Genomic DNA, 19800 nt, shown 5'->3' with positions numbered 1-19800 from the left:
CCTTAGTTTCAAAAATTCATAATTAATTTCCCTATCCCGGCTTTGTTTCTTCCCAGAGTGACACCCCTTTCCTCACAGAATGTGATGATTCATCATGGCCAGACCCAGGATTACGTGCTCAAGCCTAAGTACTTTGCAGCCCAGAAGGTGATTTCGGGAGAGCAGTCCACTGAAGGTTCGTTCCCTTTGAGATACGGGCAGGGTCGAGTCCCGGCACCTTTTCAGTGTGAGTATAGTCCAGTCAACGATTTTTCTAAGTTACAGTATCATAGTTTGGAAATACTTTGTTTGGTTTAGATGGCTTTAATGTGTCACAGTAGATAAAACCTAAGAGTCGTTAAAAAAAGAAACCAAAAGACCAAAAAACAACCCAAACACAACAAACCCACCCTGGTTCCCAAAACAATTAGACAGCAGCCCATTTTCTTTATTTTTGAGGAATGGCAGTTTCCTCGGATGTTGGCAGAGTCTGCAGTGACCTGCCTGTAATTTCTGCAAGATGGTGCCATTTCTGACACATGCTTGGTTTCCTTTTAGATACAGTTGTATGCCTGACATGTTTACATTGATAACATATTTTCTTTAGTAAAATAGCCAGGATTCATGCCCTTTGACATGTCTGAAATGCCCTGCATTACTCTCTAAGGTTCACCTCCAGTGGCTATTTTTATGACCCGAGTTCCACTTTTCAGTATATGGCGTGGATGGTGTGGCAGGTTTTCGTCTGAGTTTGTAAAGTGTATTGTATCGGTGGCCAGCTTGGTTAATATCTCGCTATGTGGGAAGCTCAAGGACAAGCCCTGGTGCAAAGGGTGGGGAATGTGATGATTTGTGGTTTAGGTATTACAGAGTGTCTGCTGGCAGCATCTGGAGGAAATGTTCTGGAGTTCAGAGCCGAGAGAGCGAGACGCACGCGCTCGTTCCAGCAGCTTCCTGCTCCGTCTCACGTTGACTGATTGCCTCCGCCACAAGTAATGAAAGAGAATGCCAGTTGTTTGGTTGAAAAGGAGTGTCTTTCACCACCAAAAAGAGTGAGGATAGCTGAGAGAGAGTGTTTACTGCTGTTAGGTCCTTCAGACATCTCTGTCTGCGTGGGTTTGGTTCCATGGGCCTAGGGCCACCTCCCTGAGTTGGTCTCTGTTCAAGAGTGGTTGACTCTTCCCTGAGAATTGGTGACTTAACAAAAAGAGTATCTCAGGGCGCCTGGGTGGCTCAGTGGGTTAAGCCGCTGCCTTCGGCTCGGGTCATGATCTCAGGGTCCTGGGATTGAGGCCCGCATCGGGCTCTCTGCTCAGCAGGGAGCCTGCTTCCTCCTCTCTCTCTGCCTGCTTGTGATCTCTCTCTGTCAAATAAATAAATAAAATCTTTAATAAAAAAAAAAAAAAGTATCTCATGTAAGGTTTGCACGTTGCACTTTTCGTTTTTTTGTTGTTTTTGTTTTGTTTTGAGAAAATTCTGCTCAGTGACCTGAGGCTGGATTCCCCAGAGCAATAGTAGTTGGATGAGGTTGACTGGACAAGCAAGCTCTGGGGATTTTCAAAAGGGAACAGTGGAGAAATCCTATAGATGATCTCCTTGTCCACTAGGCAAGACACTTCCCCATTATTTGTGGAACAATCGAGGTGCCCATCTTGTTTTTAAAGATCCTTTAAGTGCTTCATAACTTATTCTTTGTGAATATCCCTGAGTATATAGTATTTGTCTATTCTTAATTAAAAAAAAATAACCCCAAAGAGGTATTTATTATTTCCTTGGATTTTTATATAGATCAAGGATTTCATAGATGCTTTCCAGATTTAGAGTGTGATAGGAGGAGAGTTTTTGGAAACTTATACTGGTAAAGGAGAGAATTTTGAACTGTATGGAAACATCAGGAAAAGATGGTCTGAAAACCACTGGTATAAAACTAGAGATAATACTGGTTTTGATTTGTTGATGATTTGTTATTGGAATGACGGGTCCCACAATGTATGTGTGCATTTTAAACTCTCCGACCTTCTGAGAGGTCTTCTGGACCAGAAAGGTCTTCTGGAAGATGAAATTACATTTTAGAAAAATAGGAAGAGAAGTTTATCTGTATTGCCCCTAAATTTCTCACCCATTCTGTTTAAATGTCGTTTTTCCACAGCTGGGAACTAGTAAAGTAATTCAGACTAACACATAATCACAGTGATGGGGTTCTCTGCTCAAACTCCCCAGAAGTTAGTGAAGAAAAAAAAAAAAGGCTTAGGAACTAATTGAAATAGGCATTTGGGAAGGCCAGGAAAGGAGATGTGGCTATTTTTTGCTGAGCCCAGAACTCTGTTGAGAGCTGGAAGGCTAATAGGAAAGTTTTAGAAAGAGGTAATTTGGCAGGACCATGAGGATACGGATATGGCAAAATTGAGTGAGAACAACAATAGAAAGATTAAAACTAGAAAGGAGGGACAAGGAATACTAAGAACCTAAAGGTAATGTCTTTGCCTTAGGTGAAAAGAGCCCTCAAGGAAACCTTACATATAATAGAAAGGGAGAAAAAGTTAGCAAAGTCCAGGAAAAGCAGGAACTTCTAATGTCTTTACTTTCATCCTTATAGAAGAGATCAAATATAAACAGACGAAACTCTCATTTTGCTGAAGAATTTTAAGGTCCAGTTTTAGGTGTAGATCATCCTGACTCATGAGAAAAACAGAAGATATTACCAGCAGGTACGGATAATATGTCTTGGAAAGAGACTTAGCAACCAGCAGCCACCGTCGTTACTTTTGGGAAACTTCGGCAACTAAAGAAAACATTGAGGTTGGCAAAAGCCAAGAGTTGTTTTCCCTGTTGAATTGAAATAAAAGAGGTGGTCTGCTGTAGTGAATGTAAGTTTAATAGCACCATGCAAACAGCATTCACGATACTTACTGGGAGCTCTCAGCATTGTGTAAATTAACCATCTTGTAATAGGGGAGCCATAGCCCTGCAAGCCCAAGTGAATAAGGATTTGCTGTTGATGCCCAGGAGACCAAGAGAGAAAATGGTCAGAAGAAGTAGGAAAAGGATGACAGTGGTGGGGGGTGTATGTGATGGGTCCAGTAAAGCAAAGTGTGTTAATATGTTATGTCTAGCACTCTCTAGATAAAGTAGATAGGCAGAAACGAACTCCCACATTGCTACGGAGGTGTTCTCTGCTGTAAAGCGCGAGCATTTTATTAGAATTTCCCAGAGATTTGATGACTTGATGCGCCATCCCTTACCACTGTGCACATTCTGCGTTCCCTGTTTTCGTTCTGTGCTTTGCCATCCTTCTGAGTCACTTCCCAGGTCGCTTGACATCCTGTGTTGGGCGTTGGCTGCTTACTGGTTATCTCTAGTGACAGATTCATAGTGGGGCTATGCTTTATTCATTGGTCTCAAGAATTTAATTTGCATGAGTATCCGCTACAGCAGGGGTCTGTAAACTTTCCCTTGAAGGATCTGATAGTACATACTGCAGGTTTGGTGAGCCAAGGTTCATAATCGTGAGGATGTTATAGATAGGTTCTTATGTGACTATTACAAATGTGACATTTAAAAATGTGAAAATCATTCTTAGCAGACGGGTTGTAAAAAAAAAAAAAAAAAGAAAAATTTATTTATTTTTTTTGAGTGGCTGGCTTGATTAGTCTCCTGGGTGGTCAAGTTAGCCAGGTGCCGATCTAGTGACTTAGTCTGTCAGTGTACAAAAAACTTCTAGGTTTTGGGCTTGTAGGTAGCTAGGCCATACCCATTGAGCTAAAAGCTGTCCAAGAGGCTCTGTCTGTCACCAGCTTTCCTTCATTGTCCCTGTCCCTGCAGCCCACCCTCCTCACCATCATGATCTCAGATACATCTCCATTAGTTCAAAGGCAGCCAAAAATGTATGAACTACTAGACCACTCTTTTCTGATAAGTCCAGTTTCCTTTCCTGTTAGAATGGCAGGCCACACAGCAATTGGGAAAATAATGGATGTCACTCCTGTGTTCAAGGAAAGCCATTTAATATTGACAGAAATAACATTTTTGTTGGATGAACCGGTAACTGCCATCTAGCTAGACTAAATCACATTAAGCTATCACCTGAAGTCCTCCAAAAGTTAAACATCGTGACTGTAGGACCCATCGTTTCTGCTTCTAGGTATATGTCCAAGAGAATTGAAAACATGTGTTCACACAAAAACTTGTATACAAATGTCCATAGCATTATTCATAACAACCAAAAAGTGAGAACAACCAAAAAGTCTCTCATCTGATGAAAATAGAAACCAAATGTGGTGTATCTTACAAGGGGTCGTTCAGCCATAAAGAAGGAATGGAATACGGATGCGTGCCACAGCGTGAATGAACCTTGAAAACATGTGGAGTGAAGGAATCCAGACACAAAAGGATTCAGATCACATGTAATTCCATTATACAAAATGTCCAGAACAGGCAAATCCATACAGACAGAAAGTAGATTAGTGATTGCTAGGAGTTGAGGAGAGGGGGAGTGATTGTTTATGGATAAGGAGTTCCTTTTGGGTTGGTAAGTATTGTGGAATTAGGTAGTCATAGTGGTTGTATGACCTGTGAATATATTTAAAATTTTAAAGTAATATATGTGTGTGTGTGTGTGTGTGTGTGTGTGTGTGTATAGTTAACAAAAGACTTAGCATGAACTCCAGGAATGGAACTCCTTGGGCTCTCTCTAAGTATGGTATGGGCTGAGGGGTCTGCTTTATCCAGTATCTTCCTTGGTGACTTCTAGGAAAAAATTGAGTATATAAACCAAATTCTGTTGTATTTACTTTAGTATTTATAATCCAGAGGAAGAAAAGTTAAAGTGACTTGATAATCATTTGAAAGATCATTTTACAAAAAACAGTCGAGATTATTAGTATAGCATACGTTCAGGGGCAAACCCAAATAATTCGCACAAAAAAGAGATTAGTTTGGCATAACTTGCTAGAAAAAGGCCTCGAAGGTAGTGAGTGTCCATACGACTGTCTGCTATTATAGTAAAAACACCATGGGATGCTTGATGATGCTAAAAGCAGAGATTATTTGTTATAATCTGTGGTGGAAGGACATTTTTATCTTCAGGGTTGTAAGTACTAGACAGCTTCCTAAGAAAGGTGGTAGACTTACTTAAATAGGAGGTTATTAGGATGAGCAGAAATATTCATGTAACTGAAGTGGTTTGGAGGTTCTGCAAAGAGTTCTAAGAGCTAAAGGACTGGGCAATCCGTCTTAAATATACATCCGCTTTGTCTCTTTTTCTATTGCATTTTAGGATTTGGCAATATTTAGAAATTTAAACTTCTCTAAATCAGATTTTCCATTGCCAGTTCCAGTTGTTTTCCTATCAAGGTGGACCTAGCTTTTAAAACCGGTTATGTATATTTCAAGGTCACCTACAATTTTAATTTCATTTCATTTAGATTTTCTTTAATTTCATTTAAATCTTAAATTTAATTTCAAGTTTCATTTAAATTTTAAATTTCAGGAAAGACACGTGTCCACTTTCCCATACTACCTTTTTAAAGTTTTAAAAGCAGATACAAGTCAGATTCTTGAAAGAATTGCCAGTTTTTCCCCCGATGTGCTGAAATACGGGGGAGAGATGGATTGCTGGCCTTTCAGACACATGGTCCTGTTAAATCACAGAAGTTCAGACAAGCTCACTATTTTCAGTGGTAAGTGTAGCCTTACTGCTTGACGAAGCAGCCATCGTGGTTCAGGAAGCAGATACGCCGCCCTCGCTGGGCCCCTCTTGACAGAAGAAAATATAATCCTGCCTGCACTGGGACCCCCTTAGCCCTGGATCCTATGGTGTCTGTTGACTTCTCTCAGGTCCTTGAAACAGGCTACCTGAAATTCCTGGCTCCCCCACATGAAGGTGGAGTAGTCACCCGGGTCTCAGGCTGGAGATGGGGAGGCAAAGACGCCATTGTTCTCACAGCAGCAGTGAGGCTAAGCCCCTGCATCTCAGTTCTGGCATGACTGTAGCCCCCAGTCCCAGACAGTGAAGAGCATGGGCCCTTGGGCACGAGACCTCCGCTTTGTACTTCTAGTGACACTGGTTGAGTGTGCTAGCAGGAGCTCCCAGGCTTTGTTCCAAGTGACATCAAGAAGCATAACAAGGTATGGAAGCATCTCAGGGTTTGCTGGTTAGGTCTCCCCCTCACTCCTATGTTTGGGTGAGGAGTGTGTATGGTTGCAGACTGATACAGCAAAGAGATTCCCTGTAAAACCATGCACTTCCTGGTTGTCCTCACTGTGGGAAGGCAATGCTTCTGCAAAGGCTCAGAGCTGACAAGGAGTTTTTTCTTTGGCAAAACAAATCCAAAGGTTACAAAGCCAGCCCTGTTTGGCCAGGACGGTTCTGCTTATCCCAACCACTTCAAGAAGGTAGATAAAAACACTGCTAAAATGCTCTGGTGCCCAGTGCCAGTCTGAGTCCTCACAGGGGGAGAGTCTGTGGTATATCTCAGATAGCCCACCATGGGACAGAAAGAAGGTGATGTGAAGAAGAGACATCAAAGTCATCCTTCACCTGCTGGCCCTTCCCAAAAGAAGAGAGAAACCCTGAACCGGCAATTGGGTAAAGACAAATGTAGATGCAATCGGTAGAGTTGAGGAAATGCAAGCCAGATTGTTCTGCATGGGACGGACTGTGATTAGGAGATCTTCAGGGGAGGAGCAGTTTGAAAATGCAGGTCAAGAGGAGTGGTCCCGAGAACCACCCAAGCCTCACTTTAGGATATCAGTGTGAAGAGAGAAAGGAAAGAGTAGAAGGAGATATTGCATGTGCTGGCAACTCCCCATGTCTGCGATGCCCTCACTGACAGTCACTGATTGGTGAGAGCCCCACTGGGACAAAGTTCTGCCCATAGACAGAGTGTGCACTTCGAGGGAAGGAGAATTCCATAGGTGCACGTTCTGCTGCCCTGATAGCCCTCGCTGCATGGAGAACACCTTTGGTGGGTCATGTGCAAATAAATGTCTTGGGGATTGGGTACGAGTGGCAGTGGAAGTGGGAACCAGCCAGGAGCTAGATCTTCCAAGGAGCTGATGAAAATTAACAAACAATTTAGCATTTAAAATACTAGGTGTGAAAAAAGACTGCTTTAAAGAAGGGATTAGGGTAAATCTCCATGCTTTTTGCCTTATGCAGTCAAGTCCTTGATTGGTCTGTTCGGTCACCCACACCACACTTTGTGTGGGAATAAGGAACCTTGAGCCAGTTCCCAGCTGTATGTCAGTGTGGCTGTTAGCACTGTAGATGACTAGAAGGGTATCACCTATCGTTGGCTTCAATGCCTAGATGCCAAAGCAACAGCATTCCTTGGTACAAACTGATGTCGAGAAAACATTCCAGTGAATACGGGTGAAGGATCAGGGTTTTGCTGAGCTGATGTCCTTAAAAATCTATATTCCACTGAGTCCTTTCCTGCTGTAGGGAAGGATTCATGTGCCGTCTTGCCATGGCCACTGTGCCTCATTTGGGGGTGGTGAAGGCAGGTGGTATGTTTTATCCAGGAGTTTTCTGATCACATCCCAGTCCAGGAAAGTCAATGAACATTAACGTTCTCTTTGCCTCTTGATTGCTTACACACAGTAGAAGATTGCTGGGCAATGGTCGACATAGACTGATTCGAAACACTTCCAGGAAGCTTATCCAACAATATTAAAAACAACAGTGGAGGGAAGCATACAGTGAAGGGTTATGTAATCTAAATTCTCCAATGGGAAGCCTTTCATGCCAGAGAAGGAGGTTTCAATCCCAAGGGTCCAAGATTTCATAATAAATAAACAAAGTAATCCAAGGATATTTCTGGGTATTGGGACCAAGTTCAAGATATTGAGAAATAGATTCTGTATGGTTCCAGAATATTCTGTGATCAAACCGTGATAATGGTGGGGGAAAATGCCACGAGTGAATTTACAGGTTGCCTGGAAAGTGCAGAACAGCATTTTGGAAGGAGAAAATCCGTGTTTGAAAAAGAAGAGATGCTTTACTCAGCCTTTGGATTTCTCTGCCAGAGACAGAGGGCTTTACTTTGATTTTAATTCTGAGTAAGAAAATAGTTTCTAGGGAATAATCATTTTTAAAGTTGCAGTGATAGTTTTGATTCAACAGAAATGAGACTGTACAAAAATAATGCTAAGGAGATATTCCAAAGGGAATTGAAATAAAATGTGTTTTTACTCAGGTTAGTCCCCTTAAAGAGGGGTCCTCTTAGCATTGAAAATTACTGCCTTGTGGCGAGTCTGTCTTCCCCACTCTGAGGTAAAGCCCTCCCTACCTCCCTTACATTTTATGACCTTTGAGAGTTTGTGTTGTAATTTTCTACAATTTTAGTTCTGCTTTTTTTTTTTTTTTTTTTTTTTTTTTTTGGTATTAGTATTAGCCCCTCATGAAATTGAAATGTGCCTTTACTGAAACCCAGTTGCCCAAGTTGTGTTCCCGTACAGAGGAAGTACAAATTCACACACGGTTGCGATGGGAGGGAAACCTTTCTTCCCTAAGAGGCAATTGCAGTAGGATTGTATTTGAGTACCTCTTCTGACAGGAAAACATTAAACCACGAAATGTGTATGTGTGATGCATGTATATGCATCTATACACATACATGTTCAATCACAGACGTAAACGTGTGTTATTTCAAGAGTTATTTTTCTGAAGCTGCCTACGTTATCCATCTCACCAGGATCTGTTAAAAAAAAATTTTCATGTAGCCCTCACAGCGCTTCCCACGTTCGCTCTTCCCAAGGTCCCAGCCTTTTAACTAAATGAAAACTTTAAACTGGCCATGGTTGCTCTTGTGAAAAACATCACAGTTATTTCAAAACCCCTGTAACCTAGGAACAGACCTAGAAAGCTTCGGGGAAGAACAAGAATCTGGACAGCAGGGGGGAGGGCGGTGGTTGTGGCTCCCTCTGGTAGATGGCCCCCCGGGCGGCTTGCGTGGGATCCGGTGCTCGCTGCTAACGATGCCTGGAGCCGCAGCTGTGCTGCTTGTTTGACTGCGGGCCACTTAATGGCTACAGGTGCATCTCCCGATGGCCACTGCCTGCCTCAGATCCGGCCGAAAGCCGAGCTCTTCCGCCCACATGTTCAGTTTCCATGCCCGCAGAGCTCTGCTTCCCTTTAGAGGGGTCCAGAATAACACTCCCCGAGCAAAACCTTTTGATATCTTTTTTCCCCCTTTACTCATCCTTCAGAAATATTATGCCGCCTTTGGTGATACAGTTGGGTAGATGCTATCGGGTCCGAAGGCCTTTTTCTTTGTGTTTGTAACTGTAGATACTCAACAAAGACAAAGCCCGATGTTAAGTGGGCTTTGGTTTGTTTTTACAAGGAGAGAGGCACATACATTTTGTTAACATTTTCCTGACCTATTTAGCCTTTATCCACGACACTTTTTTTAGCCCAGAATAAAGAATAAAAATGTAGATCTTATTTCCATGTAATTCTTTCTTTCCACCTCCTCCTTGCCGAGGCGTCCTTGCAGGGATAGTGGGTTTTCCCGCCCCATTGACTTGGAGCGTGGCTGTGTGACTTGCTCTTATTAATGGAGCAAGTATGGCAGATCTGAGCTTTAGGTTGTCTGGTTCCCCTCTTCCTTGTACCGCGAAAACCCGATGGATCCAGTCTGCTGGCCTGCCAGTTCCTTTGACTTCTGCTTTTCTTAGATTACCTTAGCAAGGCACAAGATTGACTTTTTTTTTTTTTTAAAGATTTTATTTATTTGTCAGAGAGAGCGAGCGAGAGCAAGCATAGGCAGACAGAGTGGAAAGCAGAGTCAGACGGAGAAGCAGGCTCCCTGCGGAGCAAGGAGCCCGATGTGGGACTCGATCCCAGGACGCTGGGATCATGACCTGAGCCGAAGGCAGCTGCTTAACCAACTGAGCCACCCAGGCGTCCCCAAGATTGACTTTTTAAGACAGTCTGGGCAGTTGTTGCTCTCAGAGCAGATGATACTTTTCTAATCAGCTAGGATATATTTAGGTAAAAATGTATGAGGTCTGGGTGACCTCAGCTTCTCGCCACAGTGGAGCAGAAGATGGATAGGCACTCGACCCAAGAAAACCACCCTGAGCTGGCCAGCTGCTCTAAGGTGGCCTGACAGAAGAACGTTCCCTTAGAGGGATGATACTGATGAAGTAAGATTAATCAGAACCTTTCAAGAAATTTGTAAGTTAGGGTTGAACAGTAAGCACTTGGAGCAGAAGTAGAATACCAAGTAGAAGCAGAAACAGCCGGGAGAAGCTTTGTATCATGTCAATGTTGGGTCCAAGAATGAAGTCCAATGGCATTTTCTGGATATAGGGCAACATATAATGGGTTGCTGAAAGTACTACAGATTTTTTTTTTTTCCATTTTATTTTGTTTCTTTTCAGTGTTGCAGCATTCATTGTTTATGTACCACACCCCATATGTGCCCTCCATAATACCGATTCTTAATGTCTTCCCAGTTATGGAAGTATATTCTGGTCTCCACAGGGTCTGGCCTGTGTGGCTGGCTGTTCTGGGTTGTCTTGAAACCTGCATCTCCCGTTTTGCTATACACAGCTCTACTTTTTAGCCCCATCACTTGCGAGTGTGTGCAGAGCACCCCCCAGGGTGTTGTAGGCAGAGAACCCAGCGAGCACACATTCTGTTTGAACCCTTCCCCTCAACAACTGCATGTCTTCATGACTCAGAGCACCAAAGACTGTCTTTTAGAGAAGGGTAGCCCAGCTGCGTTACTCTTCTTCCCTCCTTTAGTCTGGTTTTTATCCTATTACTCCCGAGAAAGCTTGGGGTGTTGGTAGATGCCCTGCCTGGCCTGAGGTTTCATAGGGCCTGCGGTGTTACCTAATTTATATATCAGTACCCATTTGGATTTTTTTTTTTAAGATTTTATTTATTTATTTGACAGAGAGAGAGGTCACAAGTAGGCAGAGAGGCAGGCAGAGAGAGAGAGGGTGGGGGGAAGCAGGCTCCCTGCTGAGCAGAGAGCCCGTTGTAGGGCTTGATCCCAGGACTCTGAGACCATGACCTGAGCCGAAGGCAGAGGCTTAATCTACTAAGCCACCCAGGTGCCCCACTCTCCCCAATTTGGATTGTTAAAGAAGTGTTTTCAGCTCTCGGATTCTTGCTCACATGGAATGGAGAATGTCCAGCTTCTGTTCATGAGTGAGTACGGACAGGAGTCTTTGTAGTAAGACCCCGTCGTGCCTCCTGTGCATCTTTCTCTGGTTTTGGGTTTTCAGGCCACCGCAGTGGGCTATGTGTGCAAATACCTGTCAGGGAGACTCTGCCAGGTCTTGAACATGGAAATAGAGCAAAATTAGATGCCTCTTTTTTAAAGTTTTAAAAAGACTCTGAGTGGAGAAAGTGATTCATGATGTTTCTTGTCAGAGATCCCAGTTTCCAAACCACACCTTAATATACCTCAAGACCATATAATATGTATTTCTAAAAACCTGCTGAAGGTATTGGAAATTATATTCTTGTCTCTGAATGTCAGGTAATTAGGAAATTTGGACGTAAGCTCATTTGTTCCCACCAATGGCACTGTGTAGGTCCCATCTTCCTCTTCCCCCGTCTATGGGGTACTCGGTGCACACCAGCCACTGTGCTGAGAGCCTGATACACATTAAGTCAGGGTGTTACATTATAATATTAGTATATTGACTATTTAAAAAATTTACCCTACCTGTATATTCATGTAAGTTCGTTAGGAACCAAAACTGTTATGAGTTAAGAATTGCCAAAACCTGGGGTGCCTGGGTGGCTCAGTTGGTTAAGCATCTGACTCTTGATTTCAGCTCAGGTCATGATCTCAGGGTCGTGGGATCACGTCCCGCATCTGGTTCCCCATCAAGCGGGGAATCTGCTGGTCACCCTCTCCCTCTGCCCTTCCCCCTGTTCACTCTCTCTCTTTCACTTAAATAATAAATCTTTTTAAAAAAATTGCCAAAACCAGTCTTATTCCTTGGGAAGAGAGCTGCTCTGTGTGACCCAGTGCCAGATGGTGGCTGCAGTTGAGTACAGCATTGTGAAAAACTGTGTTGTATACCTGAAGGGAATGTAACATCGTGTTTCAACAATACCTCTGTAATAACCGTGGGGAAAAAAGGGTGCTACTTTAGCTCTTTGCGTATTATTTTTAAGTGAATGCAAAGCCAACTTTGATGACATTTAAAAAAAAATCTGTCAGCTTTATTGTTATATGTAGGGCTTTCATGACAGTTTCACTTGAAAATGATCTAAACATAGAGTTCCTGGTAAGAATTGTTGAACTTAATTACTCAAATGGAAAATAAGCCATTCTAATCAATGGGTTTCTATTATTCATTGAAATCCATTTGGATACTTTTCAGACCAAGTCAAGCCATCAGATCTTGTCTGGAAATTAGGAAGGAATCGAAGTCCACAGTGGAACTTTCCTTTGTTCTAGAGTCTTAAATAATAATTAGGACTGTAAAACAAACATCTTGAGATGAAATTTTCCATATTTAGAAGCGCTTGTGGGTTTTGCTATGTAATATATCATGGGGTAAATGTCACCCCTAGGTTGAGATTTCCCCCACAGTTGCTCCACTAAGAGCTGGCCACATGCAACAATATCCTCTTGGTTTTGCCCAGTGTTTAACAGTTCATGAATTATACCCATACAGATTATTTCATATGACCCCTGCCATGGCCTTGTGTGGTGGATGGGTCAGGTAGCATTATTCTGTGTGTCTTTTTTTCTTACTCTAGTTTGCAAGATCTTGGAGGTTGGAGCCTGTGACTTGTTTCACTGTATTCTATTCCATCAAACCTGGGAATCTTCGTTTCTCTGTCAAAGAAAAATCTTAGCACTAATTCCATTGGTCTGTTGTAAGAATGAAATGAGGTAAGGGATATGAAACCCAGTGTACTGCCAAGCACATAGTATGTGCTCAGTCTGTTTGTTTCCCTCCCTTGCTACAACCTTCCCAGGTGCTTGGTATCCTGAAGTTTTCAGAGTGTGCGCTCATTGGAAGTGTAGGAGAGGCATTGGGTAGTGAGGAGAGAGTGAAGGCTTGTGCTGAAATGCCAGCTCTACCATTTCCTAATAAAATGACCTTGGTCAGGTTTCTTTTTTTTCTTTTTTTTTTTTTAGATTTATTTTTTTATTTATTTGACAGATCACAAGTAGGCAGAGAGGCAGGCAGAGAGAGAGAGAGAGAGAGAGAGAGAGAGAGAGGAGGAGGAGGAAGCAGGCTCCCTGCTGAGCAGAGAGCCCAATATGGGGCTTGATCCCAGGACTCTGGGATCATGACCCGAGCTGAAGGCAGAGGCTTTAACCCACTGAGCCACCCAGGTGCCCCCTTGTCAGGTTTCTGATGAACATCTCTGTAGTTTCCTAGTCTGGGAAGGGATGAGTATCATTTAAATGATTGTGGTGTTCATGTGAGCTCCGTCGTTCAGTTAGGGAATTGGTACAGGCTTCATGAGTCCGTCCGTCATGCAGACCGTGCCCTGTACCTGTAGAAAGGTCCATACATTCAGCTTCTTTCTTTTCAGAATCTAGGGAAAAAGGAAAACAGCGAAGTGTATTTTTGTGTTTATACTTTTAATGAGTGACAAATTAACCCAAACCTTAGTGGTTTAAAGTAACAAACATTATCTTACATGTCCTATGCCTCAGAAATTCAGAAATACCTTAGCTGATTGGTTTTGGCTCAGATCCTGTCATGAAACTGCGATCAGGGTATCAGTAGGGGCGCCATCATCTGAAAGATTTGCTTGCGGGGTGGCTCAGTCAGATGGCATCTGGCAGGAGGCTTTGGTTCTCTGCCATGTGAGCCTCTCTGTGGGCCCCTTAAGTATTCCCATGGCATGGGAGCTGGCTTCCCCCCAGAGCGAGTGATTGGAGAGAGAGAGCCCAAGACAGAAGCTGCAGTGCTTTCTGTGATGGAGCCTCTGAAGTTGAAACCATCGCTTCTCTTTTATTCTGTTCTTTAGACATGAGTTGCTAAGACCAGCTCATGCTCAAGGGGAGCGGAATTAGATTTCAGAAGAATTTGTGGAGAGTGGAGAGATTTGAAAACCATCACAGTGCTCAACAGGAGAGGCACTATCTTGATGGGAGAGGAAGTTGAGAATGAGTAACCTAAAAAGAATTAACTAAAAGCTGGAAAATTTACAGTGTGTGATGACACATCAGTAATTCATTTTTTATTGGCAGCCAATCATTTTTCAATTTTATTTATCACAGGATAAATAAAAGCTAGATAGAATATGACTTTGAGAGAAGGGATATTTAGGCTGAAATCTTTTCTAATGATGAGTTCTATTGAATTTGGCAGTAATCCCTTGGAGAGAATATTTGGGGCCATTTGATGGATTCATTTAAAAACTGAGCCAGAGAGAAGTTTGTGCTGTAGGGAAGAAAACAAAAAGTGAATGACAGAATCCGTATTCTACAAGCTTGGTTATCTCTGATACTAGAATGCTAAATTCAGAGATTCAAAGATGTTATTTTTCTTCTATATAACGAACCAATTGCCTGACAGATTTTTTTCTTTCAACCGAATGCATCATACCTAGAAGTTGTTTGGGTAGTTACAAAAGTGTTCATATCTTCACCTTCCTTGGGGCTTCTTAAAATAAAATGCATTCACCTTATAGTATCTCTTTGCTCTGGACTTTTATTGACTCTGTGGCCAGATTGGAATTCCTGAGAGGCACAGCAAGGTATCTGCTTCTGGCCAGGCCAGCTCATTCTCAACAGGACACAGGAAGTTTTGGTCTCCAGTCTCTCTGCCCTATCTTTTGAGTTGTTTCTTTCTTTAGGTAGAATTTAAATTTTGTAAAGTATGATAGTTCATTTTCTTCTTTGCGTCTGCCTGTAGCGAAGGAGGAAAGTTTCCATGCCCCCTTACGAAGGCCATGGCGCCCTGATTGCTTTCAGCTCCTTTCAAGTTTTGTGACTTCCAGTTACTAGTTAGAGTAAAAGTTGCTTCTTTGCCCTTGCAGGAGACAGTTGAATGCCTGTGCATTCCTCTCCTGGGCTCATAATACCTTCGATTCACTTCTTCTCATTTCCTACCCCTGCATTCTTTCCTATGGCACTCTCCTCCGACCACATAATTTTCTGTTGTTCCCAAAGAAGGAAAACCACCAGGTGGGTTATTTGTTACAAATAGAGGAGGATAAGAATACAAACTGCTTTCTTGGGCTTGACTGAGGCCAAAGGAAGATTGATAAAGTAGGAAAATCGACATCAATAGACTTATGTGCTAAAAGCCAGGGGAAAATGAGAGCTGCATTGTCCAAAGTGGCATGCTTAGGTTGCTGAACATTGTATAGGGAGGGGGTAAGTGGGTTGGTTCCAGAGGACGAAAGGTGGTTTTCTAGGGGGAGAAAAGTGCACGTGAAGGAAGTAGGCCTATTAGCGAGGACTGTGGGGCAGTTGGTTTCAGCTAATGCCCAGGCTCTGAGTGGAATGCTTCAGGATGTGAGGCCAGATTCTGTCCGATGGGAAAGGATCTCAACTTTCTTTTAAGGAGTCTGATGTTGTCAGAAGTATTTGTCAAAGATATTTCTCATAACCAGTCTGTAAATTCTATGGAATCCTAATTCTCAAAGCATATGGTAGATATAATCTGGGACCCTCAGGAAAAGTGGCCCCCACTTAATCAAGCCTGTGATAAGTCATGAAATTTGTTCCTTGGTAAACAAATAGCCCAATAGATTTTCTGCCTTTGAGTCAGACTTGCTTCCCCACATGCAAACAGATGTTATTTATGGAAATGATGAGTGATAGACTGATAACAAATGCCTCCATTTACTTATCTTTGGAAAAACAACAAATGTGAGGATAAATAAAACCAAATTCTGTTCCAAAATTAAGGCACAGAAAATTCAAATCATGTGAAGCATATCTAACTCATGCTTTCTGTAAGGAGACTATGCAAACTAGCCAGAATTGTGTGAGGACTACAACTAGAAGACACCTAAGTATTCATTGCTCTGCACCTTGTTCTCTGGGTTCAGGGACAGCCACGAAGTCCTCTCTTATCCGGTTGTAGGAAGCCTGGCCTCCCAGGGCTATTTGTGAGATCTCTAGGTGTGTTGCTGCGAAGACCAGTGTGGGCTTTTTAAGGGAGGTAGAAATTTTCACATGAAAAATGCATCTTTTATTTATTTTTTTAAGATTTTATTTATTTATTTGACAGAGATCACAAATAGGCAGAGTGGCAGGCAGAGAGAGAGGGGGAAGCAGGCTCCCTGCTGAGCAGAGAGCCCAAAGCGGGGCTCTATCCCAGGGCCCTGGGATCATGACCTGAGCCGAAGGCAGAGGCTTTAACCCATTGAGCCACCCAGGTACCCCGAAAAATGCATCTTTTAAATGGTATTTCTCCCTTGGGAGACTCTCAGAGGGAGTAGCATCTTGAATGTTGATGCCAAGAAAGAAAACAAACAAACAATCCCCCCCCCACCAAAAAAACCCTAGCTCCCTGGACGAACTCATTCAACCTTCCCCAAGTATGTTTCCCATAATTGTCAGGATTCTAAGTCCAGATAGTGGATTGCATTCTCACTTCAGAATTGAGAACATGGGTGCAGTGAGTCCCTCCTGTCCCTCTTTGTTCTTTGCTCTGTTTTCTATTATCTACTGAGTTAAGTCCTGTCACCGTGGGGGTGTTTCCTCTCTCCCTCTCTCTCTCTCTCTCTCTTTTTTTTTTTTTTGAAGATTTACTTATTTGAGAGAGAGAGTGTAAGAGCATGAGTGGGGCTTGGTCTCACGACTCATGAGATCATGACCTGAGTTGAAACCAAGAGTTGGATGCTGACCTGACTGAGGGGATATATCACAGCATTTCAAATGCCACCACTGCTTCTGGACAGATTGGGAACAGTAGGTTCTCTGGTATTTAAGATTAGGAGCAGAGATTTCCAGATATGTTCTAGACAGGGGAGTTTTAAAAATTACATCCAAGGAACCCCTGTAAAACAGCCTGGTGCAGTTATAGGACGCCAGGGCTGAAGTGCCTTAGAGTGTTGTCCCCTCTTTCCCTGGACTACAGTCCAGAGCCTGTCCTGAACTTTCCAGGGTGTTCTTGTCTGTCAGCTGAGATATGCCTGGACAGTTGAATCCCTTCAGGAGATGTTAAAGAAAGTATTTTAGAAAAAGTCAGAATATGAAAATGCCAAAAAGCCATCGATTTGTTTTGCTAGTTTTCCACTTTTTGTACTGACTATATTTCTTTCTGCAAACACTGGACCAGATCCTGCTAGGTGAGCAACTTGTTGGGGAAAAGTTAAGTTTTCTGATTGTAAAATCTATTACACCTTCAAACATACTTGATTTTGTTTAAAATCTATGGTCTCAAGGTGTGTGGCTTAGACTCCTCCTGGGGTGGTAGGGTCTGGTTGGCAGGGCAAGATTAAAGGCTGAGAAAATGTGACAGGTAATAGGTGACAATCTAAGATTTTATGCCTTGAGTCAAGGTAAAACAAAGACTGAGTGAATAGGAAATTACACCTGACTCCTGAAATATGTGGAAATTTGGGATGAAATCTACCGTCTTCGTTGGTGAATCTCTGGCTAATCTCTTGACCAGTCTCCCTGTGCTGGGAACCAACATGTATTTTATAAGATTTTATTTATTTGTTTGTTTTTAAGAGAGAGTGTACGCGCAGGTGCGTGAGCAGGGGGAGGGACAGACGGGGAAGGAGAGGAAAAGCATCTCACGCAGACTTGGTGCTGAACCCTGACATGCGACTTGATCTCATGACCCTGAGATCATGACCTGAGCAAAACCAAGAGTCTGATGCTTAACTGACTGAGCCCCCAGCTACCTCCCAACATGGGTAGGTTATGGGTGGGTTTTATTGTCCAGTGGCAATTCATAATAGGCTCACGGAATCTCAGTAGAGATGTTTTCAATTTCCTAGTTCTTTGACAAAGGGGATGGATACTTAGTAAATAAAAAATAGGTTTTAAAACTCCTTACACATCATCATAACTCTTACTGACAGAATTAAAGGAGGTTTCTATCACGTGTCAGTTTGATTTCTGCATAATATGTTGTGAAACTTTGGGAGCAAATCATTGTTTTTCTTTTGAAAAAGTGAGAAATTTCTGTTTCCTGTTTATTCAGCTATTCTCTCATTGGCATGTTTAAATGAAAATTTTCACTTTTTGATCTCATTGGCCATTTTGGGGTAATGTTTTAATGATTTTTGGGAAAACTGTGTTTTGTAATGACTGCAGGGTTTCCTGAATAACAACTGTGTTTTCGCTTGATTTGAAACTTTTATGGCTAAAACATTTCTCTTTGACAAATACGGCATACAGCAAGTATGTTTTAGGGCTAAAGGCTTAATAGGAGTATACTTTACTATTTTAACACTACTGACACTTAACCCATAGATAAATACTATTTATTTAATTTCTTTTAGTGAAGTTTGTTCATTCACTTATTGTTCTTGAGCACTTACTATGAGAAAACATGTTGGGCATATAATAGTGACCCGATGTATTCCTGCTATCATGGAGTTTGCCTTCTCAGGATGATAATCAATGACATATATAAAGTATGTTTATAGTAAATAGGAAATGTAGGGCAAGGTATGGTGGATAGGTGATGTGTGGGGCTGTTGCAGTTTTATGAAGGTCGTTAGGAAAGGCCTCTTGATGAATTGACATTCTGGAGAAGTCTTGAAGGAAGTGAGGGAGGAAGCCGTGTATGGCAGAGAAAGAACATTCTAGGTGGAGGGAGTGGCAGGTGCAAGGGCCTGGGACGGAAGCACACCCATCCTAACAAGGGAACCAAAGTCAATGGGTTGAGGAAGGCTGTGAGAAATGAGGTCCGATGTTGCCGCTATGGACGCCCCTGTTGGCCATTGTGAGATCTTTGGCTTGTGATCTGACAGAGAAGGGAAATCCCAGAAAAGAGGAGCCCTACGATGTCACAGACAAATTAGAAAAGATAGCCTGAGTGCTGCAAGGAGGGTAAATTGGACGAGGGCAAAGGTAAAAGCAGGGAGTCTGGTTTAGGAGACTGTTGACATAATCCAGACCAAAGATGACAATGGATTGCACCAAAGTGTTCGTCATGGAAGTAGTAAGAAGGTGTTACCTTCTAGAAAGACAGTTAACAGGATTTGCTATTGTTTTGAGTCTCAGATGGACACCAATCAAGAAGTTGCCATTTTCTGAGATGGGGGAAGACTTGAAGAGGAGCAAATTTGCGTGTGGGTACAGGAAGGAATCAAAGCTTAATTCTGAATACATGTTGTTTGGGGTGTCTGTTAGGTGTTAGATATTTACTTAGGAAAGACCCATCAATGGTTGGACCATTGGTTGCTTGGTTGTACACACATATAAGGTAGAGATGGTCCAGGCTAGAGTTTTACATTTTCTATATATAAATTCGTAGATACTATTTAAATCCATGAGCTAGAACAGGATGATCTCATCTAGGAAGTCTTTTTAGAAAAGAGACGGCCAGAGAGACTGAGCTCTGGAGCTGTCGCCCAGGAGGGTCATGAGGAGCACTGGCCAGCAGGGTAGGAGAGAACCATGAAAGAGTAGAGAGTGACTTAGGAGACTGGCAGAGAAAGTGTATTGTGAAGCTGTGTCCTTGTGTATCAGAGAGGCTGAAAGTTGGAGAAAGAAGGACTCAGAGAATTTGCCATTGAATTTGGCAATGTGGAGACCCTGGTGACCTTCACAAGGGCAGTTCTGGCAGTCAATAGAGCAGTCTTTTGAAGAGCTCTGCTGTAAGGAGAGCAGAGAAATCGAGCATCACTTGCACTAGAGAGGAATGGAGACAATAGAAGCGCTATTCTTGATATTTGGGCAA

At 42.6% G+C, this 19800-nt stretch overlaps 1 protein-coding gene across 12 annotated transcripts in view; it reads left to right on the top strand.

Moving 5' to 3' along the window:
• Positions 1 to 19800, top strand: part of LTBP1 (latent transforming growth factor beta binding protein 1) — a 401809-nt gene that overhangs the window by 138848 nt on the left and 243161 nt on the right. For 7 of the 12 annotated variants that reach the window (XM_082745542.1, XM_082745536.1, XM_082745527.1 and 4 more), the window contains exon 4: positions 57 to 226. In XM_082745542.1, coding sequence (XP_082601668.1) covers positions 57 to 226 — 170 coding nt within the window. The remainder of the gene's footprint in view (positions 1 to 56; positions 227 to 19800) is intronic. The other 5 variants (XM_082745539.1, XM_082745535.1, XM_082745530.1 and 2 more) reach the window with 1 other exon arrangement.

This window comes from Mustela nivalis, assembly GCF_964662115.1.
Source record: "Mustela nivalis genome assembly, chromosome: 8".
Lineage (NCBI taxonomy): Eukaryota > Metazoa > Chordata > Mammalia > Carnivora > Mustelidae > Mustela > Mustela nivalis.
The sequence above is the reverse complement of the archived record's forward strand: the minus strand, read 5'-3'. Positions and strand labels throughout refer to the sequence as shown.